We start from the raw sequence: 23,721 nt of genomic DNA on the forward strand, positions 1-23,721 counted from the left end.
GCTACGAATCTGGGCTGAAGCTATCCGGCAGTATGCACTGCTGTGTGAAAGGTGAGGAGATTATCACACTCACCCGACGTGTAACCTCCTTTCTGCATCATTCTCCAGTTTTTTCGTGCACATTACCTCTGAGGTGGCTCATTCGCCTTAGTTCTGCATTTCATATTCTCCCTGCTTACACTGGCTTGCTTTACTTTCCACATTTTGTTATTTCCTGCCCGTGGGCCATATCATCATTTCATCAATATTTCATCAGAATGACTCCCTGCTGGAATCAGTATGGATTTCTGCTTAAAAATTGATACCGCAATATGGCCCCACATTTATATCCGTATGCACCTGTTCCTCTCGAGTTACAATCCCTCCACGTCTCAGTACTTCCATTCTTCACATTGCTCAGAACACCAGAGTATTCTTAACTGTATTCAAACTACCAAATCAATACAATTTCTAAGTTAGAACATGTATAAAAATGCCTCTTCTGTTAGCCAGTGAGACTCGACTACACTGCTTAGCTGATTTCACTACACAGATCACTTTTGTCTTCAGGCTAAACATTGTTTCTTCAAATTGAAGACGAAAACTGCAATTAAATATAGGCCACAGATGTTCAGGATGCAGAGGACAAAAATATAGGTTTCATAACTCGACAGTTATGCAACCAGTTGCTTTTCACATATTAAAATGAACATTTAATTTTATGCTCTTATTTACTCTTAATCTAAACACAAATAAACCTATTTGGGACCTTAAAATGGTGAGAGGAAGGAAGATGTTTCTGATCTATTTTAATCATTAATAAGATTTTCCTCTAGATGCTCATTGTTTTCTAAGTAGCTTCACATCCTCAAATACTCAGACACCCCGTTCTCCATGGCATTAATGAGACACCTAAATAACTTTGAGGATATCAGCCTTAATTTTCTCACAGATCTGGCACAGGCACGGCTATTTTAAAATAAGGTCATTACATAAAAATGTTATTTACCTTACCTACTGAATCTCATTTAAAGCGTCTGATAGTCAAAGTCCTCTCTGGGACTGGCTGCATGACACCCTCCAGCAGTGAAACTGTCATCAATACAGCACAGTCAGACATACAAGAGACAAAATTTTTATAGCAGCTGAATCTAGACTACGGAATTTAATCCCTTAGCAGATAAAAATGATCAGGGGACTAAGCACTTTCTGTACTTACATAAAAATCCTTTTCTCCAACTTAGCTTCCCTCTCGTAAATCACACATATTAATTCTCTCGCACAAAGATTAAACAACAAACCAAACAAGTTGTTCTGTTTACTGACTGTAAATGGAGACAAAATGCAAAATTGAGAGAACATTCTTCTTACAACTATTTATACTTTTAGCCTGGTTTTCTACAGAGGCTTCACGTACAATATGATACCGCCTGTCCATCGTCTCTGGTAAGTTTGGAACCAGGTGGCTGATTTTTAACCCTTTTTTTTTTTGAGATTTTACCACATCCTTTCAAATTTGAAACTGCCCGTTCCCAACATGCACGCACACACACAGTAGTGAGCTTTCAGGTGGCTCTGGACTAGCTGCAACAGGGAGTGGACAGTGCAAGGGATAGGGGGACAGATGCCTTGGGAAATATGGAAGAGAAGTTACACAACGCCGTATGAGAGCAAAATTCTTTGGTTTCAGCTTTCACAAAATTAACTTCTTAAATATTCAAGAGACACTTGAATACTATGGCAGTATGAGCAGAGTTCACAGAATGAGAAATACAAAATGAAAGGCTTGCTAGGTATTTAGCAATATTTTTTAAACTGAGATCACAAAGAACTATCTTAATAGCAAAACCAATACAAACAAAAGCAGAATGGGAAGACAACAGGTTTGCCCAGAGTCAACAAAGGTAGTCAGTCCCAAAACAAGTCATTTTTAGTGGTGAATGAGATAGGCCACGTAGGTATCTCCATTTGTATTTTACATCACAGTGTGAATATGCAGAACTGGTATGCTTTTATTTTTAAGCTAAAGTAGTTTACTTCCAACACAACACAGAGCCTCACAATACCAGTTTGCAGCCATTTTAGAAGCAGAGTCGCACTTTGGAGAATGCAAATAAGGGGAGCTGAGAGCCTAAGATTTCTTAGAACAAAATCCATGTAAACATCTAGAAGAGCTCTCGACCCTTTGCAATGTCTGAGGAACTGGAAAACTACACAAACAAGACACTTAATAAACGTGAATTACTGCTGCTGGTATAAAACCCTAATGTGTGCATCTGTTCGTTCTGGGTCCCCACAGCCCTGCAAATGCAGAATCAGCTGTTCCCAACCCCTGAAGAAAATCTTTATTAATCTCTTCTAAGAATCTGACACAAGTCGGTTGGGTTTGTCAGGTTCAGCCAAGCTGCATGAGTCAGGTCACACGAGTCAAGAGCAGAGTTTTACTGGTAACTCAGAAAGAGAGAGACAGAGAGATGGTTGTTTTAAACCCCTATAATAGCCAGTCTGAATCTGGCAGTCCAGTTCCTCTCCACAGCACAAAGCCAGCTTCTCACAGTTTCTAAATGAAGCACAAAGTCCTTAATGCAGTTACTAAATGAGAAGTGGCATCTCAGTGGGCTGCCTCAGTGGATTAATTTTAAATGCATAATTCAATATAGACCCACATAAACCTTTATGAATAGAAATAGAGGTTATATAAGCATGTTTTTACAGCATATACTGCAAACGTAAAGGCCAGTTGGAGTATAAACCAACTCTATCTTTTATTAATATTTTCACCTTCCCATTGGTTCATCTCTCTGGCAAATGTGCTAATCAGATTACTTTCCTCACTCATACACTGAGATGCCTAAAATAAAAGCAGCATTTCATCACCAGAGACCAACTTTTTTCCTCAATCCTTTAAGAAAAGTTTACGTCGGGCCTGCTCTGTGGAGGCAGGTTATGTCAGTGACAGATCAGCAAAGGCGCTGAACGCGAAACCATCATTTCACATCAGTCAAAGCTAAACATCCAGAAGTCCTGCAGGGACCTGCGTATCCCACAAAGCCTTGTCTCACAAGAGCAGAAAAGATGCTGGACAAGCTCCTACAGAAAGCCACGGTTTGCAGCCCTTTTGTGTCCCAGGAAACACGCCTGGGCAGGTTTAACAAGGTATCAGGTAAGAGCAAAGTGGGACATCGCCTAAAACAAGGCAAAAGCTCTGGATCTAAACCCTGCCTCTTTTGGAGCCAAAACACACCCCTCAGGGAAACGAGAATGGAAACCAGCTTCCTATTTTCAGCTCTCCCTAACTGGACAAAATTGGCCTGCCAGCTTTACCACAGGCACTTCGCTACTTCTGCTACAATAAATGGTCACAGGGCCAGCAGTTCAGCCATCATTTCTGTGCTTTAAGCATACAGCTGTTAACTGATCAATTCAGAGATGTCAGAAAGCCAAAACAAATTAAGACCTACCTCAAAACTATTTTTCGTGTGGAGGTGAACCATTTCCCACAAATTAATTTCTTCTGAACCAATCACGGTACACTTCACTGCACTGAGGAAAAAAAAAAAAAGCGAAAAAAAATATTAGTTTGATGATCCCAGAAATACATAGTCATCTTTTTAGCCAGGGATTAATATTGTCTTCAAGCAAAGTAAATCCCTAGCCCACTGAATGCCAGTTTTGCAAAACTGATTAGCAGCTTCCCCAGTTAAAAAATATGTCCAAAACATTACTACAATTTATTATTGAACATAATCACATTAATTAAAGTCAGAATGTCAGATTTGGGCTATTAGTAGAAATATTTATAATTACATGTTTATATCAGCAACTATTCTGCTATTAGGCTGTATATTAACAGACTGAGTCCAAAATGAAAACAGTTCAGAAGAGCTAGAAAACTGCATGAGTTTAAAAACAAAACCAAAAACAATCCTCCAAATATCCCCAAGCTTTGAGGGAGTTCAGATCCAGACCTGGACCAGAGCTTTCAGTGCTTTCAGGGATCAGTGCTTTCAGGGATCCACATCCCGATCTGGACCAGGGCACTGCATTTGAATTACAGTTCCGTAACACACAGAACCAAAACCTTAATTCATATACTCGCTGAGCTCTGGAGAACTCCTTATCTAGTTCAAAATGTGGCTTTCTAACTTGGGTCCACCCCGAATGTAAACGCAAATGAAGAACATGCTGTGAGCGACGGTGCTGTGCTTTGCAGGGAGACGCAAGCTCAGCCGGGTGGACGTCAGTCGGTTCTAACTCACAAGCCATGGTGCCACAGGCACCACGTTACATCAGCACAGCAGGCGACACGCGGTGGCACCCCGACTGGTGCCAACTCCCACCCCCGCAGCTTTGAGCGTGTGGTCGGCCTGTGAAATCTCCCACCTCGTCAAAGTTCAGTGGAAGAAATGACTGCAGTGCCATCAAGGAACTCAAAAAAGGCAATAAAATAGTATTTTCAGTAAGAAACAGCTATTAATTACAAGGTGAATTCCCAAAGAACTACCTAAGAAACACAGATATGCCTTCAACCATTTTTTCACTGTAGACTACCAGACAGTGTGAATCTGGGGCAATTTCCCCCAACTTCAAGCATAGTTTGGCATAGCTAGGAGGGGACGTGACCCCAAGTTATTTACTGAGATTTATTTTTGAGCAATGCAGAAACAAAAAGGCCCAATTATAATCTTATTTAGCCCAAACTAATTCCATTGGCTTTAGTAGATTTATTCCTGACTGACAGAGCTGTTCCTGAGATCTGAAAGAAAGCCCAAAGCGCCACTTAGCACTGAAATCCTTCTTGTTATTTTACACTTCTTTGGAAAACTGCATAAAGTCTGTTGTTGTTTAAGTCACTCTCTGAAAGAAAAATAAATCTTTGCTGCAGTACTGTGGCTATAGACCCATACTGTTAATAAAAACAAATGCAAAAGTATCAGTTTGGTCGGGAAAATTGTTGGGTTTATCTGTTCAGTCAATACAGAATTGTGTGCCCACGCTTCTGAAATTCCCATTATTAAACAGAGTGAGAAGACTGACAAGCTGCCTGTCCAAGCAAAGAACTCAGAGGTTCCAGCAAGCGTGCCTCTGGACACCACCAGCTCACCTCTGGACACCACCAGCACGGCTGGCTCAGCTTCTTTCACATGGTAAAAGTTACAAGAAATTAATTTTGAAAACCAGGTTATTATGCAATGGCCTTGGTTACATCGGCACAGCGAGGGAAACAGGAGGGGAGAGTAAATAAATGTCAAGGCTACACGCCTGCACGATGGGAGCTGCCTGCAGAGTGCCTGCAGGAAGCCAAGCCACTGATCTCGGCCAGGAGGGCACGAGCAGCACCCGTTTTAGCACATCACCCCTCCATTCCTTCTCAATGACTGTCACTTCACTCCATGTGCCCACGTCACCAGTGACGCAGGCATTTAGCCCAGCAGAACGACGCACTCGCTAGGAAGCAGGCAGCAACATCTCCTGCTTTGTTAGCTCTCAGTGGTGCTGGTGACACCATGAGGGAAGACTGCGGTGTGTAGTTTAAACTCTATGAAAACACAACACTTGGACCCTTTCCCATACATCACGGCAGTTGCTACAATGAACTTACTGTGTAACTCGGAAAAAGTTACCTCAATGCCTCAGAAACATACTCCTGAGCAACGTGGAAATCTAATTTTAAAGCAGTCAACCTCGCCTTTCTGTGCTGGAAAAATACCTGTAAATCAAAACTAATTTGGAGCAGGATGGTAGAAGAGGGAAAATGTAATGAAGTATATTAGCTTAACGAAGTAGGTATGGGTGAACTTTGAATGAGGCAGTGTCGCCAGTACTGACAGGTATGTGATCTTGGACTTGTCAGCTTTCCATCAGATTTCTCTAAAATATGGCTGACTACAAAACAGGTTAAAGAAAAAGTGGTTTTGCACCCACACATGGAAAGTAAGAAAGCTTAGAGAACGAAGCTATGATTTTTTTAACAGAACTGCTTGAGGGAGATAGAAAGGCTGGAATGAGCTTCTGGTACCAAACAATCTTTTTCCATTTACGTTATTTATGTCAAGCAATCTCTTCTTGCTGCCTCTTCATTTCTATATCATACAAAACTGTGTTAATGCAATAGTCCACACCTCAGCCATTTTCATACCTGTTTCTTGTTTAGTGACTAACTTGGCTTAGAGATCAGTCTAATAACTGACAGTTAATAACCCTGTTCAGATAATCTGCCTCTAGATGTTTCTTCTTTTAACTGCCTCTAAAAAATAATCAGCTATTAAAATAGCTTATTTTTAAATTTCTCCTAGCACAATAAGAATAATACCAGCATCTCACATTTTCCATAGTCGATAATCTGCCCCTCAGGTCAGGAGAAGCTGCTAAACTCTGGCGTCACTCCCTTGTGAGGAGCCGCATGCTTAATACACAGACCACCCCGCAGTTCCATCTGCAGCGCTGCATGGATAGCAGTGGTCATCTCTGATGTAATTCCATCCCTTCACAAGAACAAAGTTCTGCTTCCTCGGGTGCAGAGAGAGGAGATGCATGAAAGAGCTTCACTGCTTAAAGGCCCCTTTCAATACCCTTCCTCAGGATTAGACACATCCCACTGCAGAAGACTAATTTGAATTGTAGGTTCCCACTACAAACCCTTCATTTCTCAGCTTGAAGTGTCATTCTTCCCTAGTCATTCACCTGCATCCAGCCATGCTCCTTCATCCATCCAGCTGGAAACACATCAGCAACCTTTTTGTTCTGGGCAGATGCATGGGTTTGGGTTCCAAATCCAGACTTTACAGTTTATTTGATCTGTCTACTTCCATAAAAGACATTAAAAAAAAATCTTCAATGAAAAACAGAGTTTTCAGTCAACCTCTGCACTAACACAAACTCTAACAATAGCCAGTAACAAATACTGATGCTTAGGGTGCAGTACTTCCTGACAACACAGAATGGACAGAATACAACAGAATACAAGCAAGAAATCAAGGTCAGAATCCAACACAGGCACTCAGATTCCCCAAATATGAGAGGTTCCACATCATAATTACTAATATTTGGTGATGTTTGATGAGACAAGTTTGTCAAATAACCAGGATAAAGCTTGAACAAAACCGTAGGTAGGCTAACACATACTGGAGGAAAAGACAGAGAGATATTTGCCTTATTTATCAGGCTGCTAATCACATCTCTGCTTACCAGTATCCTTCAGATATATCACCTTCCAGTAGCTGTTCTAAAGGACAAAGTGTCTTCCCAAGCTAATATCTTTCCTGTATCGATCCCAAAAGCACTTAACAGAGCAGATGGCACAAACTCAGGAATTAGAGCTTTTCTAAGCTGAGAACTTCTACTGTAATACTCCAAAACAAACTGCATTTAATATTTCAGACTACAGCACTTAAAAGGACATAATGTAATACTAGGGAGGGGGCCCTCTCTCCATCCAAACTTTCTAACACAGAAAGGGCTAGTGTTTAGTGTTTTCAATATGGTTAGTCTTTCCTCACTATTCTAAGATTTTCCTTCTAAGTATGGTAATTGAAACGAGCATTAGCTCCTCAGCTATATCTGAATTTTAGGATTTATTCTTTAGGTCTATTTAAGGAGATGTGTGCATGAGATTCTCATAACAGAAGTGTCATCAGAGCTGTGCCACAGTGGAAGTGTGTAGCTTTGGAAATTTTGGATTCTTTTTCCTCTCATTCAAACTGAATCATTCCTTCTTGTCCACAACCCACTTAATTACAAGTAGATTCCCTGCTGGATGGTAACTACAGGTTGTCTTTTAGCCCAAGTCTTTACAGTTTACTGTTACAGCAAAAGGAATCTCCGTAACCTACAGCTAGGCGCACGCTAAGTTGCTGTTTGTCCCTCTGCTCTTTCCTGTGAACTCATCAGATCCTGAAGACCAAGCTCTAGCCAAGCAGCAGTTGTTGGAAGCAGCAGAGTTAAAACGCCAAACGGCAATGCTCATGGACACATTCACGTTGTCTTCCTGCGTGGCCCCACTGCGGGACTGAATTCACCACGTAACCCACCTTTCCCCATCGTCATCGCCAGTTCTCAGGGGCTTCTTGCAAAAACGTGGTAAAAGTGTTTTCTCCATACTTTATAGCTCCAAAACCTCCATCAAATCACAAACAGAAACACGCCTAACGCAGTCCTGTCTGCATTGACTGAATACTGCGTAATTCTCTGCAGTGGTGAAAGCCTCCAGCCTCCTTGCTGTGACAGTGCACGCCGAAATGCCTGCTGACGTCTGCTTTCTCTAACCGAGATCCCTCTGCATTCCTGGGGCATGGCACCAGCACCCTCTGCTGTCACCCAGCAGCACCCAAGTCAGCTGAAACCCCAGTCACTGCGTGCAGAGGGAACTTCAGGGACAGCTTTCTACATCCTCCACTGAGGATCCTGAGCCATAAAACCTCACAGTGACGTTCTGCCATGAACCCCGCACGTCACGACAGCTTATTTGCAAAGACAGTGATAGTGTCTAGAAATAGTCACTCAGAATGAGCTTATTATATTAGTTACTCACACTGACTGAACACCTAAAAACTACATTAGGATGACAGGAAATCAAACTCATGCTAACAGGGCTATCAACTTCTCTACATGCTTCAATAAATCCCTGAGATTTCAATGCCTACCTTAACCCTCACCTTCGAAACTCCGGCGATCACATGAGACTGTTTTGATTTTTTTCTCTACATGCTTTTTGTTCTCTTGGTTTCAGAGAGGAACTTGAAAACACACATTTCAGAAATCCAGAAGGCAAGTAAATTTCAAATGTAACATTGCATCACTCTCATGTTGTTCTTTGGTTTTGAAGCAGCCCCAAAATGCCTTACAGCAGCTGGCTAGCAATACAAAACCACATTGGAACGAGTATTTCCGAGGCTTCCTGCAACCAGGCGTGCTAGCCTTCAAGCCAACCCTGTCCCGAAGGAGCAATAACTCCAGAAAAAAAGGAGAGCCATCAGCTCTCTGGCGATGCTTTAAACTTGTAAAAACCTAGATTTAGAAAAGTTCATTAGTCTGACCAGCCCTGCTGATCACTCCTAGGCCACATAAAATAATTTCAAAACAAGATCTATGAAATGTATCCACGTAGAGAGTCTGTGTTGACCGAAGACCTTTTTTTATTTTTCCTTAATGAATGAGGGCCATTTACCACTCTTCCCAGGAATTATATCATCATCACTGGCAACAGCATTTAATCGTAAACCAAATACGGGAATGGAATACAAAAGGGAATCCTTCAAGGCAACGATTACAAAAACATATATACATACCAAACAGAAAAGACAGAAACAATATTAAGATTAAAAGCAGACACAGGGAAAGAGATAATATCATGTGCAGTACTGTGGGTGAAGGATCACAACCCACACCAACAAAAAGAGAAGAGAGTTTGCCGAATATAGAAATGCACATATTTTACACAGGGCCAGTAAGCTTGTGATGGGATGGCAGCTGTACAAAACTTCAGGAATCAAAGCTGAGTACGTTCATTTATATTACACTCTAAAGTTTTAGAGAAATACAAATGGTTCAGTTCTTCGTAAGAGAAGATATGCTTCCTAAAATAGAGAGAAACAAGTAGTAAAATAGGCATAGACTACCAAGCCAGTGTGAAACTCTTACTCTTCCTGGTGTTAGTACAAAATAAACAGTACCTATAGCTTCAATGAGCCTACTTGGGTAAGTAAGTTTTCACCCATATTAAAAAATTAAAAAATCACAGTCTAGCTCCTAATTAATACTGTTTTCAAATTGCAAGAGCTACATATTAAATTCGGGCCAGGACTGGAAGATTAAAGTCTTGCTTGAGCTGATCAAAACCCAAATTTTTTGTTTTGCAGTTAATCTTACCAACTGATAATAGTTTCCTTAAAAATAACTTTCCAGCTAAAACCTGTCCATCAGCCAAGTCAGCCTTCAAATTTTGCACTGACTGTAAACAAAATCTACACAGATGTGCAATGCTGCAAAAACTGAGAAGGACCGGTAAGTGCCACTTAAGCCACTAATGTCATTTTACAAAGCTTCTCTTTCAAATGTCTGCTTCCTTCAAAGGAAGCGAAGAGCAAAACTTCTGTCAACTTCAGTGACGGCAAGGCCAGGCCCTGAGAGAATAATCCTTTCCCAGTTGCGCATTCTCAGGCTGATGTTGAGTTACTGGTTAAAGACTGATAGGGAAGGAAGGAAGCAGACGCCCCTTTTATCATTAATATTAAATACAACCGACTAAATACACATCCACATGAACATGGAGAGTAGAGTGGCATTTGTTGAAAACAAAACACCCCCTTCTAGGTAGCAAATAGTTCCCATCCCCAACACACTCTGTACGAGAGACGATTGGCTGAGGAATCTCAGAAGAAATAAATCACTATTTGCCATAACTGAAGAAAGGACTGGTGGGTTGTGGTTTTTTTTGTATAATGCCCAAATTATCTCAGAATTCCAAAGGTGTAACCAGAAGCAGAGTATACGCTAGAGTGTGGTGGTTTTCCAGCGTATGGGAGAGAACAGGCGTGTGGCTCTGGGCCATTCCAGCAGGCATCAATGAGCAAAGCACAAGACCCACAGCAATGTGACTTCAAACCACCCAAAAGCTCCAGCTCACAATGCTGCTGAGATCTCATAGCTATCCCAAAACAGATCCATTAGCAATCAGAAGCAAAGTCAAACTGCCCATCCCAGAGCATTAAAGAAAGAAGTGTGATGACATCGATGCCCGTGAGCCGTGCTGTGACAGTGCCCAGCATTGTATCTATTTTATAACATACATTAATTTCTCAGCCAAAGCTGCATTGCACAAAATACTGTATAGTCTGCGGAAACTTTAAAAACATATTTTGCAAGGGAAATGTTTCAAAAGCTTGAAGCATGTCTTGTCAGAACATCACTGGCAGATGCGTAAGGATATAACAAATCAATCAAGTTTTCCTGGTATCTGGTAGTAGGAAGTGCTCAGCTTCCTAATACTTCAAATTAAGCCTGCGATGGCATTTCTTCATTGTGTGTTTGCATACAACAGTCTGATCAAAAGTTTTAAGGCTCTTATTTCTCAAAAAAATGGTCATGGTAAAGAAGGGATTAAATGGAGTTAACGCAGCTATTGGCAATACGAAGAAGGATGCTCATGTCATTTGCTATTGTACAATCTGGGGCATTTCACTCCATGCTTTGGCTTTCTTCTTGGCCAGGGACAGCCACGGTGGTTCCGCAGGGCTGCATGGTGTCATTGGCAGGGTAGAGGGGAGGCTTGGTTAAGGAATCACAGATGCTTCCTGAGCAATAGGTCCAACTTTACCTGCCAACAACAAGATATCCATCACTCATCAGAAGGCTACAGACTGAAAACTCAGTTTCTGCCAGTAATACTTCCTTCTCTCTAAGGCAATTGTTTCACAGCCCAGAATGTTCGTGACTCAAAAAGAAGTCAGAGGAATTATTAAACTGGGTATCGCCAGCACCATCTGGCCCAGCTACAGCAGTGATGAGGACTAGCTATTGCAATGCAGAAACTGAGATTAGGCTGTTAGTGAGTAGTCTGTTAATGAAGGAGTCTTCTCCTCAGTCCAACAGCAAGTGCCTAGGCCCTGCTCAATTCACAAGTTCTTCAAAATTCTTCAAGCCCATGGAGACTATAGCCCCAGCTTTTTATATAACTCCTATTCTTGGCTAACTAGTTTTTTAATCTTTTCAAACTCCTAATGTCCACAGCAGTGCACGGCAAGAGAGTTTCACAGGCTTATTCTGCTCTGTGCGTGCAAAAAATAAAAATCTAGGAATAAGACTCCACAGTATGCAGGAAAATGGAAATAAAATACCTGCAGGGCAAGGATCACCCCAGGCTTGCTGTGGGGTTAAAAGTAACTGATATATGTTTTTCTACACTGAGAAGTCTTTAAGATTTTTTCAGTCTTCACTGCCAGCACAAATATTGTTCCAGCAATATGATTAAATACTAGGTAGGGATCAAACCAGTGCTTTAAGTTCTTGGACCTGTAAGCCAAGAAGCTGGGATTCTGGTGGGGATAGGTGTTCCTCTTCATGCAGTCTACCACAAGCCTGTCATCCTCACGAAGGATGGAGGAATACAGATAACACTTCGTGTATGACTCTGAGTTACTATTTAGAAAAGGCCTCCTCCATCCATCTCGTTTGAAAATGTTCAAGATTAGTGCCTTCAGACAGACAGCCTGGAATGGGGCTTCATAGAATGCAGCTCTGGGCAGATGCAGCTCGCGTTTCTCGAGACATGACTCACGAGCCTTTCAACATTGTCCTCTCTCCATCCTCTCCACCCCAGGCAGTACTTTATTTCTGCATGAAAGTCAAACTGAGAAAATTCAACCTTTTTCTCATAACTGGTTGACCTGCACGTGGCACGTGGCAGGCATGATGAGGCTGCTGTGCTCCAGCACAGGAACGGAGGCCACATGGGGACTTAAGCAATGTTAAGTACAAGAAGCTTGATCTTGCTCACACTGAAATCAATGGAAAATGTTCGTCAGCTCCATGAGTCGCACCCTTGCGCAAAGCCAGCGCAGCACCCTACCTCCGCTCAAGAGCTCTCTGATCTTCTAAAAACCCTGGCTCATCGGTAGTTCTTGCAGGAGGCAAGGTGTACTAGAAATACTGAAGGAAGTAGACTATCCATTAAAAGAGGGCTGCAGCACGTTTTTCAGAAGTATCTAAGGTGATGCAGGAATTTAAGTGTTACTGAAATCCTGATTTTGGAAATGAATTTTCACATTTTGAGATACTTCCTTCTTTATAATAAGCAAAAGCGAGTCCAAAGCCCTTTGCATGCTCTCAACAGCACAAGGTAAAACAAAATCCGGAAATAGTGGCTCATGCCTATTTGAGGGAAAATAGGCTTTAGGACAAACCTCACCATTCTTAGGGTGAAGTGGGAGAGAGAAGAGGCAAGCTAAGTAATCTTCCCTTGGCTATGACATGAACTGCCACGCAGCAGTAACAAAGCAGTCACACTCAGTAAAGCAAGGATCTGATTTCTTGGAATTCTCTTCAAAACTTAGCTGACCTTGAGCTGTCCTGGCCCTTCCTGTTGTGTGCAGGATGTGTGCATTGTACAGAAAACCTCAACCATCCATCAAGAAAATGCAAACAGCTCACATAAGCCAAAAAGCATGATACAAATTAATAACTCCTCTGAATATTAAATCTACATCCTTCCCACCACACGCACTTTCAGCTAGACAAATTGCTGGCTGTGCTAATGGGAATCAAATTAGAGGAGAGTTTACATTTGGGATTTCCAATTTCCTACTCATGTGCTGACAATGCTGAACATTCCCTAAACAATAGGGCATGGTATTCTGAGCAGTAGCAGAATAGTGTTTTCTTACACATCAGCACTGGTTGGAGCTCATTGTGATAGTCAAGGAAAGACTAGAATACGCCTATAAACTCTATCCCTGGCAGGGAGGGTACAGTCATTGGATGTCAGGAAACCAGGCCAATTCTTGGGAAGAGGTGATGCAGAAGAACTTGTAATTCTGCTGCAAGGCCCGTTAAGTGCTGTAAGTTCTAGTAAACGAGTAGCAGAGTACTTTGTGGAATTCTGAATTTCGACTGAAGGCTGCTGGGTTTCCAAGGTTTAGATGATTCAACACACAGAAATCCAGTCTGTTCCAGAGTTTCAAAGGAAGACCACCTAATCTGAGAAAAATCTTGGCCTGTTTACATTTCATCTCTCACTTTACACCTAAAACCGTAAGATAAAGCTGGCCTGAAACAGAATCCTTTTTAAAAACTATTGTATTTTAATCACACACACAGAGTTAGGCTGGCAACTGACATCAGAACCTCTCTGTTGGTGCGCATCCTCAGCTGGTCAGCTACCTGTAGTAAGGGAGAAAGCTTATTTTGTAGGACCTGTAGATTGAAAAAACAGGTAACAGCTCTATAAACAACTACTACAGGGAGCAGGCACAGAGGTACTCCCTAATATCTCTAATATAACCATTCTGGGTGCGGGTGGATTCTAAGGGGAAAGTGGCCAGGAGCATATACTCTCTCTAGACAGTATCTTCTACTGACAGCATCAGCAACAGGAACCTGGAATGGAAAGGCCACTGCTCTGACACAGTGGGGCATTTCTTATCTTCTTAGGCAGTATCTGAAATCAATAGCTTTCAGCTAGCACAATATGCTGTTACAGCTGAAGAGCTGGCTTATCTATATCTAGCTGGAGTGTGTCTCTGAGGTTTGGCACCACACTGAGTAAGCAGGGACGGATGAGTTGCAGCCCAGCAGTAGCCTTGGAAGAGGTATGTGAGTCACGATCTTTGAGTCATGCTCTTCCCCTGCATCTTTCTTCAGAGAATCAGAGCTAACAGGGCAGGAGAGGGGCCATTGAGCCTCTGTGTTCATCTGAGGTTGGAACTGACTCTACCTAAATTATTCTTGATACATGTTTATCTATTGAACACGTCCAGCAATGGAAACTGCACACTCTGTAAGCAACCTATGCTATTCTGCACTTCACCACTCTTATTGTTAGGAAGTATTTCCTAATGTCTAAGCTAAACCTCCCCTGACCCATTTTAAGCTCATAAGGGGCACGGAGACTAGTCTTGACCTCTGCAGCAAATCAACTTGTTTTCTAGATTAAACAACTCCGCTCCCATCAGTATTTCCTGGCTGACTTGAAGGTCTAGAAGACCTGACCTTTTTTTGCTGCTCTCTTCTGGACACTCTCCAACTTCAACTGCTGTTCTTCAGTCCTGACCTTTGCCAGTAATAAATCACCGTATTGTTCATATGCCATTCCATGGCAGTGGGGAAAAAAGTTCCTCACTTGCTTTCTCTGCTGAGTAAGCAAGCCAATACATTGACTTATACACAAACCATAGTCTGAAGAGGCCTCATATAAAGCGTGCTGATTATCAAAAAGGTAGCTATCTCCCCCCATCACCTGCTGCCCACTTACTGGTGTAAACTGCAGCCACTATGTAAAGATGTAAAGAAAGGGAATACCTGCTGCAGCAGACACACTGGTCTTCGTTTGTGTCTTCTTGTCCTGAGAGCTGAAACTGGAAGGCATGTTCTTCTTCAGTATGTTCTCACTAGCACAGATCTCTTGCTACAAAAGGAGGAGAGAAGAAAAGAACGCAACTAAGAAACCCACTAGCCACTGACGCTCATAAAGCTCTCCCTGGCAGTATCTCTAACCCAGACTGTGGAAATGCAGCAAAAGCCAGATGAGGATGGTTGGGGACATCCTGTGGGAGGGAGAAGCCAAGAAGGAAGACAGCTGCTACAAATACAGGGCTTATGTATTTGCCAGTATCTTACTGGCAATCTGTTATGTAACAGATATTTACTGTTATCCTATACAGTAACATATGCAGGCAAGTTACCTCTCTCTCTTATGGATGGGGAAATGAAGAACTTGCCCAAGCTGCAAAGAAACTTGATCATGGGTGAGTGGAAAAGCCAGACTTTCAGTACACAGTCTCCAGAGCAAAGCAGTGAATGCAGTGTGAAGGTCACTAACAGTGAGGAGCTAGTGGAACTCAAAGCAGCTCTTGGGATACATAAATACATTCTGGGCAATAGGCAAGCTCTGAAGACGTTTTGAGTAGCACAAATGAATGTATAGGAGAATCCAGCTCTGAAACTAATCACTGTGAGGGTAGTCACACACGCGTTTGCTCACTCACACCAGTTATCTGTCTCAACACATTTTAGAGGCCAGTGCTGAAAATCTCTTACAGTAGTGCTCACGACATGCCTCTCATGAAGATAATCTTGAACAGTCTGCAAAAGTAGCCAGGCAATCTGGTGCAGGCTTCACACCCATGCAACATTACTCAGTACTCTACCTCCTCTTGATCCCCTTTGGTCAAAGCTTTGTCTTCAGCTTTATGTTCTTTGGCAAGAGGGTGGTCCTGGAAACCCTTCTGTTTTAGTTTTGCCATGGAGACCCAAGCTGGTTCAGAGGAAGCAGTTTCCAAATGTGGAGAGGAGACGTTCTCTACAAAAGAAGCATTTTTGAAGTAAAGAAGGGATTTAGGTCAAGTCAGTCTAAAGCTAGTGGTTTGTGTTTTAAATCCTTCAGCATCTGTAATACCCTTTGAACACAGGAGAGATAAAATTACCTTCCCTCATGATTTTGTCCTTGGCAATAACTGTTTTCCTATTTATTCTGGAGTTTTTGACCTGACTCTGCTTCCGTTTAAGTCAATGGCAGAACTCCCACCGAGATCACTGTGAACCGGATTTTGCCTTTGAAACAACATCCTTACGTTGCAGATTAAATGTGTATGATAACCATTATTTTTTCACTTAGGCAGTAAAACACGGGCTGCCTTTTCACTTTTTCAATATTTCACTTAGGCAGTAAAACACGGGCTGCCTTTTCACTTTTTCAATATTTTAAATGAAGTGATCGTAATAATAATAATAAAAAAATCACACCTAATGCAACTCCTAGTTAAGATCTGAGCTGCTGCAGTCTGGAAAATTAACTACAAAACAGCAACAAGTTTTAAAAAGCTGTGTTAAAACTCCAACTATATGCACAAGTAGGTCATAACAGAAATGTTTCAGAGGCCCTCAAGATAGTATTCTGTTGTTATTCTTGCTGGAACACACCCCTCATTAAGATAAGACAAGAATTCTCTTAACTAGCCAAATCATCAAGCCAATTACATTATGGTGCTGACAAACCCTAGGCTGAATTTGGTCCATGTCAAGAGGATTTTTATCTACTGTTTGCCATTCTGCCAAGGTTCTTACGTGACCACTGTTTTCTACAATATCTAGACAAAACCACAGCATAAATACCTGAAGGTTTATGACCATTTTGCTTCTTTCCCACTTCTTCTGATCTTGTCTTGGAAGGATTTTTGTCTTCTAGGAGATCTGTTTTTTTAACAAATGATTTTGTGCTGACAGGAAGGCCCGCAGGTGGCTTCCCGGTGCCCATCAATTTCTGATCCTCCCTGACTGAGGCAGAAGCAGCAGTGGGAACAGCCGAGGGGATCAGCTTTGGAGACTCAGCACAGCTTTCACTCTGGTATTTTAGTAAGGAAGATGTTCTCCTTAGTCTGACCCCAAATGGGTTTTCAACATTTTGTGCTTCATGGTCAGCCCACTCCATGGAAAAATGCAATTGCAAATCACTGTCCTTGCAGTCTCGATCAAACCTATCTGAGTTGGTTTTTGATGATTCCTGGACGACAGCATCAAAACGTGCGTGTTCTTTTGCCATTCCTTCAAACAACTCTGGTCTTATAGGGGATGTTGGGGAACTTCTGGCATAGGAATCTTCCTTTGAATTTGACCCCCCTGAGAGAGATCTTTGCCATGCTGGTGCAATAGTAAATCTGACTGGTTTAGCAGAAGCAGCCTTCAGTGGACTTTTTCCATTTCCATCTGAAGATTGACTATCTTCCACTGTTTTTCTGTGAGAGGCTGCACTGCTTATCTGGTAGTCCTTACTGTCATCACTGGAAGAGATGTGACTCTTCAAGCCAACCAAACTTGAAGAGGCAAGACATCCAATGGAAATTTTTTCTGAAATGTGAGATGTTTTGGCCTGTTGACTTCCTTGGTTACCCTTTGAAACAGAAACAGTTTCTGCTTTAAAACATACCTCCAATTTACTGGGAGGTAGCACACAACCTGCTTCCGAGACAGATGCACCAGTGTCTATTTTTTTTTCTGCACTGCCTTTGGATGACTGAAATGCCATTATTTCACAAGTTTCTTTGTCATTTCTTGTTACTGAACTGTTTTCAGGCTCCAAAACAGCCACTGTCTTGATGTCAGAAGATGACTCTGAATCAGCTCCTGCAACTTGTGAAGTGCTTGGTGCAGTATCTGAGACAGTTTGGCTGGAATGATTCTCAATAGTACCCAAGCAGGCTTCTGTTTTGCCAACAAACAGTGGCTCCTTCTTTTTTTGATCATTCAGGTTTGGGTCCACAGAATTTGCTAAGGACCTTTGAGCAGTGTCTGCCAATACATCTATGCCCTCTGTTTCCACACTACTGCTAAACAAGTCAGGGGCTAGTGTGCCTGGAAACACAACAGCTTCTCCTTCTTGTTGCGGCCTTGGAAGTGCAGCTACTTCAGCACTGGTGTTTTGCTGATGTAATTTCAGTTCCTCAGCAGACTCATCCAAACAGTACAACATGTTTGCACTGTGGTGTTCCTCCAGATTCAGCAGAGAAGGCTCAGGTCCTAAGAGGGGTGCAGCTATTTTACAGCTATGATCCATGTCTGGAAGGCATGCATTCTCTTGCAGCAAAGTACGGGAGTCTTCTGCAACAAGTGTGGAATCACGAGAGTCACGGGCATCATCAGTGGTACTTTTTACACCTGGAGTCTCCTTAGAACTGCCTCTCTTTGCACAATATCCCATCTGGGCTGATAATCCTATATTAAACAGAGAAGAGTGTGCACTTAAATGTTACAATTCAAGCATCATCCGTATCTAATTCATTCCAGGTAGTGCAGACATTTAGTATGAGTTCCTATGTCTGGACACTGCTGTCTGATAAACAAGCCTGTTAAAAATGTATTTAGAAATAAGCTGTCCAAGTGAGGAAACTAATGAAGTTTTTCGTTTGAACATACCTAATCCCAGGAATGACTGAAAATTGTTGTCTACTTAAGGTGTACCAAATCAATTGCTGTTCAGTTCTTTTCTGTGCATGCTCCTAGTTGTAAGATTACTAGCCAGATTTCCCTAGACATTTCTTCATATGTATGCCTAGAAAGGCTACCTAGAATGATCTGGAGAATTTCCTGTACTTAAGCAGAACATCCCTGCATCAGGCAGCTCTGCTTCCTGCAGCTCTAGGAGGCTGCTAAACACCTGGATAGCTCAGGTGTGTCTGCACATACAGTAACTCTGATGTGTGACAACCTTCCAGTACATGAAGGGGCTACAAGGAAGCTGGGGGGGGCCTTTTTACAAGGGCCTGTAGTGACAGAAGAAGCGATAACGGGTTTAAACTGAAAGTAGGGAGGTTTAGATTAGATATCGGGAAGAAGTTCTTCCCAGAGAGGGTGGGGAGGCACTGGGAGAGGTTGCCCAGAGAAGCTGTGGATGCCCCATCCCTGGAAGTGTCCAAGGCCAGGCTGGATGAGGCTTGGAGCAACCTGGTCTAGTGGGAGGTGTCCCTGCCCATGGCTGGGGGGTTGGAACTAGATGATCTTTAAGGTCCCTTCCAACCCAAACCATTCTATGATTCTATGACAGCATCAGGTCCTGACTCTGCCCTGACAACAAAGTGCCCACATTCCCACTGCACTATGGCATTATCATCACCCAGTGCGTTTGTAATGCTAAAGAGAAAAGGGTTTGGTGCTGTTTTGGAGAAAATTAATTTGGTTTTACAATTTACAATTACAATTGTGCTACCACTGGCAATTAGCTACTATTCAGATAATAAGGAGGAGGTGGCAAAGGAGGATCTAGTAAATACAAGCCAATTACAGTCATCTTACACACATAACAGATATGAGGGTTTTCTGAATTTCACAGAACTCGGATCCCCAGTCAGTAAGATGTAGCTAATTGTGTAGCACAGGTACTTCTACCTCCTGTAGTTTTTTAACGCTGCTCTCAAAGTTCACCATTCCAGCACCACTGTGTTGAGTGGAGTACACAACTTTTTCTGTTATGACACTTTAGCAGCCAGGATTGTTTTTATGATATAAAACCAAAAGATGCTTAGTTTCAAAGGAATCACAATTCAAATAGGTCCTGTCAGCCTTATGTAGAAGAGTTCAAGCACCCAAAGTAGTGATACATAAGTCTTCATTACCTCCCCAGTCACTTTTATGCTGGTCACTCTCAAGTAATTCTGTTGAATTTCCCTTCTTTTCTGGAGTTGCAGGAAGACATGCTTCATCTTCCAGCTGTTCCACCTAATGAGGTATAGTAAGATCTTTTAATTAAAGAATAATGCACAGAAGTTTTGTTTTATACACACATTTATGAATACTCAAAAAAGACACAAACCCCCCATCCTGTAATGCACCAATACGGTGGGTAATGTACTATTCCAGTTAAGAACCTAGAAATCATTCATGTTTAAAATGTTAAAGGCAGCCCATTGATCTCTCTTGAATCTGAAACATGCTGGGATTGACATATTCTGAGTGAATGAGTATGTTTTTAAGGCATCACCCAAGCTACCTGGTGGCATGGAACAGACCTAGTCAGAGACATTATCATCACTTCAGGTATCTGTGATTGACAGTTCACAATTGGCTTTTCTCCTTCAGCACTGTACTTGTACCAGCTGCAGCACAAAGAATATCCAGCAAAGATGCTCTAGAGCCCAAGTTTCCAAGAAAACCTCATTTGTATTACACTCATCCTGAATTTCTCAGCTCCCCCCTCCTGAGGGGAGGGCACTTCTAAATCCAGGACAGATAGTCATGCATGATTCTCTAATGGAGAGGGGAATGCGCAGTAGAGAAGCATTACTCCTTATTTCTGTCACACTCCAGCTCAACAACTCTGTCTATCTGGTGAACTTATCTTCACAATGTGTTTCCTAGAAGCGAGGATGAGAAGTATCTCATCCTTATTTCCTACATGCAGAGCCACATTTTTCCCCAAAGTCCTTCAGTCTTTCCTTTGACATAAAAGAATTAAGTTAAAGCTAATCTGAAATTGTTTGTACAAATAGACTTAGGCTTCTTTAAAACTGAAAACTAGCTTTTCAGTAGCAGGAACGTAAGTGTAACCTCAACTTTTTTGGCTACACAATGAAAAAAACAAAGTTGCACTTTATTTCAGCTCTCATGATATTGAAGTTTTTTAAGTCTTTTTTGTTTGGTTGGTGGAAAATAGGTGTTTTCCCTTCTTCCAATGGAAGAACAGAAAAGTAAAGGAACGTGGAAAGGAAACAAAAACATTTTAAAAATATTTAAAATAATAATTAAAAATTGAGATCCATTTCCTTCTGGACAGTGATTCTTTTCCAGAAACACTTACCGGGAGGGTTTGCTGATTCTTGTTGGTAAAGCCTTTCTGTTTCCGGGGGTTAATGGCAATCCTATGCCTGGCTGCTGAGGTGTCCAGGCAGCCGAGGGGACTAGCAGGGGTGGTGAAGTCAACGGGAAGGAAGCTGCTGCCTCGTGAGCCAGGGTACCCCGGAGTAGCAGAGGATGAAGGACTGATGGGCCGGGAGGAAGCTCCAGAAGGTATCTAAAACACAAACATGCCATTATACATTTTGCTTGGCTTCCCCACGTCTGAAACAATTCCTTTGCTAGCTTGTTCCATGTCAGAAGCCTGAAATGGCTGTAATTCTGGACATAAATTGCCACTTTAAAATGCATGCCTAATGTTGTCTCTGCAGAGATTACTCAGTTCTGTATTCAGCTGTATGCTACACAGAAGTGAGAAATACCTGTCTCTCCCCCTCCTACAGTAAGAGCCTCAGCTTGCCACCTTCCCAGTTGTCATCTGAAAAACCATTTGCAATATATGTCTGCACCAGCAGGAGACACTGGTGCAGTTTTTATAGTTGCTTTTCATCCCAGTAACGTGACACATTGCAGGAATATGTTACTAAAAGGCCATGAATGTAGCATGGATGCTTGATCCTCATTATTTCTAAGAAAGTTACCATAGCCACTTTGCTCTTTCAATATCCACTCTCCCAGGAAAATCAAATGCTTATCTCCAACAAGTATCCCAGAACAACCTTCCAGACAGTGATATGGTTCTCACCCTCGCAGCAATGCTGCACTGGGGAACTAAACTGCAGTAACCTTAGATTATTCTATCAAAATAAAGGGTTTGTAGAGAACCCCCTAACCACATAGTTTGTCTGGTTTTGCTACTGTTTTGATACGTAGATCAGACTTCTTGGAATATTTGCAAAATATTCAGAACATGTTTCATTCAGAATAACATACCCACGACTTTGGCTTTGGCCATAAAACCAGGTGAAACACAGCCATTTAACTGTGCTTGACATTCAGAGGTTAGTTTTGTTGAAGCGTAGGATATAACACAGCATTTAACACATGTATGCTGATGAAGTTTTAAAGATAATGAAAGCATCTTCCCATCTGATCTATAAAAATTGTCTAGGTACATTGCTTTGTGTTTAAGGCAGCTGAAATTAATTTCCTTATTCACCACTGATTTTTTTTTTTTTTTAACACATTGTGAAAGAAAGAAAGAAGAACACAGGTAGTCAATGAGCTAATTATTGTTATAATTTAACAAGATTAATGATAAACCTGTAAGGATCACTAGAACTTACAAAAATACCATTGTTACTCATTTCTACATACAAGTTCTTCTGCCTTTCAATTACGAAATTACAGTTGTGCTTCTTTAATATAAAAACACCTCAAGCTAGTATCTGAGCTACTGCTGTACCGAAATGGCAAATTCCATACTCCACAGAGGATTCAGAATATTTTTTCTCTGAGCCCTGCCTGTTGCTATCTTCTCTCAAAGACAGTGGAGCAGACACAGGATTTCCACATCAGTGTTTAAGTGTAAGATAAATTTGGTGTTTGTGGGTTACTGGGCAGATGCAGGAGCCTGCACAAGGAGAACGCTGCAGCTAGGAGGCCCATTTCCTAAACAGTGTTTGTGCCAAAATATTGTCCTCAGCCCCCGTTTTGCTTTTAATCAGTCTGGGTTGAAGGTGCCAGCAAGGAAGTCAGAATTCCATAACGGCTATCCGGCAAAGGCAAGGTTTTTCTGGTTAATGTCTGTGAAGTTGCTGCTTGCTTTGATGGACAGCCTCACATTTAGCTTTAGATTAGTCAGAAAGCTGGTATTTATACACATGGAAGGCACTGAAAAGTCACATGGGTGACATGTCAGGGTTTCACGCAGAGGTGACAGCAGCATGAAGCTATTGGAAATCCCAGTGAAGCAGCACAGGACAAAGAGATGAAGTAATTATCATCTGCAGCAAGATGAATACAATAGTAAATGTACAACCCTACACTGTGTCTAACTTCAGATTGCTTGGGCTCAAATCCTCTTTTTCAGCTACTAAATATACAACACTGTTAAATGGAGTAACTGGTGGAGATACCAAAACGTGGTGCTTTTCACAATTGTCCTCATCTTTGGGATGAGGTTACCCAGTTTAACAACTTGCGTTCTGCTAGCACAAATCCTGGTACCACAGAAATCGCTTCAAAGCTTCTGAAAAAAATAATATTACTTAGGATTTTTTTTTCTTCATTTTAGATAAACATTTGCTTTATCTTTCTAACCTGAAAGCAAATTATCTAGGAATGACTGAGCCAGGGAGTGTCTGATCTCAATCACGGACAGGAAAGTTGAGCTGGTCGCCCAAAGGTTACCCTCTCCCTTCTCAAAGGCTGTCCAAAGAGAGTGAAAGGGAAAGCTTCCTTAGTAGTGGGGTTGGCAATAACTGTTCAACCCTCAAGATGCTGCCCTGGCTGCTTAAAGCCCTCTTCATCAGGAAGGAATCTTCCAGGTACCCTGCTACATCCCCTTTACTTGTGGGCTATTCTCAGTCTGACAGAGGGTTAAACGGTGTTCTCTCTAGTGAGCTTCTCAAACAGGGATTCTCTATGGAGGACTGCAGAGCTTGGGCCAAAATGACCCGTGGCTGTTCTGGACCCATAAATATTCCCCTTCTCAGCTAAATGACAGATTACTGCAATTATTTCTCATGATAAGAGACGCAGCGCATTGCTCACAAGGCACTGCTGATAGGCAGGGGTTATTATTAG

The 23,721-nt window shown here is 42.0% G+C and overlaps 1 protein-coding gene across 1 annotated transcript in view; it reads right to left on the reverse strand.

Moving 5' to 3' along the window:
- Window positions 1–11,132: 11,132 nt before the first annotated feature.
- Window positions 11,133–23,721, reverse strand: part of LOC104505819 (uncharacterized protein KIAA1211-like) — a gene marked incomplete at its 5' end in the record, with an annotated part of 26,717 nt that continues 14,128 nt past the window's right edge. The window contains 7 exons of the mRNA XM_010146534.1: window positions 11,133–11,211; window positions 13,711–13,717; window positions 14,992–15,097; window positions 15,840–15,957; window positions 16,821–18,399; window positions 19,797–19,899; window positions 20,978–21,190. Coding sequence (XP_010144836.1) covers window positions 11,133–11,211; window positions 13,711–13,717; window positions 14,992–15,097; window positions 15,840–15,957; window positions 16,821–18,399; window positions 19,797–19,899; window positions 20,978–21,190 — 2,205 coding nt within the window. The remainder of the gene's footprint in view (window positions 11,212–13,710; window positions 13,718–14,991; window positions 15,098–15,839; window positions 15,958–16,820; window positions 18,400–19,796; window positions 19,900–20,977; window positions 21,191–23,721) is intronic.

The sequence above is a fragment of the Eurypyga helias genome, unplaced genomic scaffold (assembly GCF_000690775.1).
Source record: "Eurypyga helias isolate BGI_N326 unplaced genomic scaffold, ASM69077v1 scaffold38412, whole genome shotgun sequence".
Classification (NCBI taxonomy): Eukaryota; Metazoa; Chordata; class Aves; order Eurypygiformes; family Eurypygidae; genus Eurypyga; species Eurypyga helias.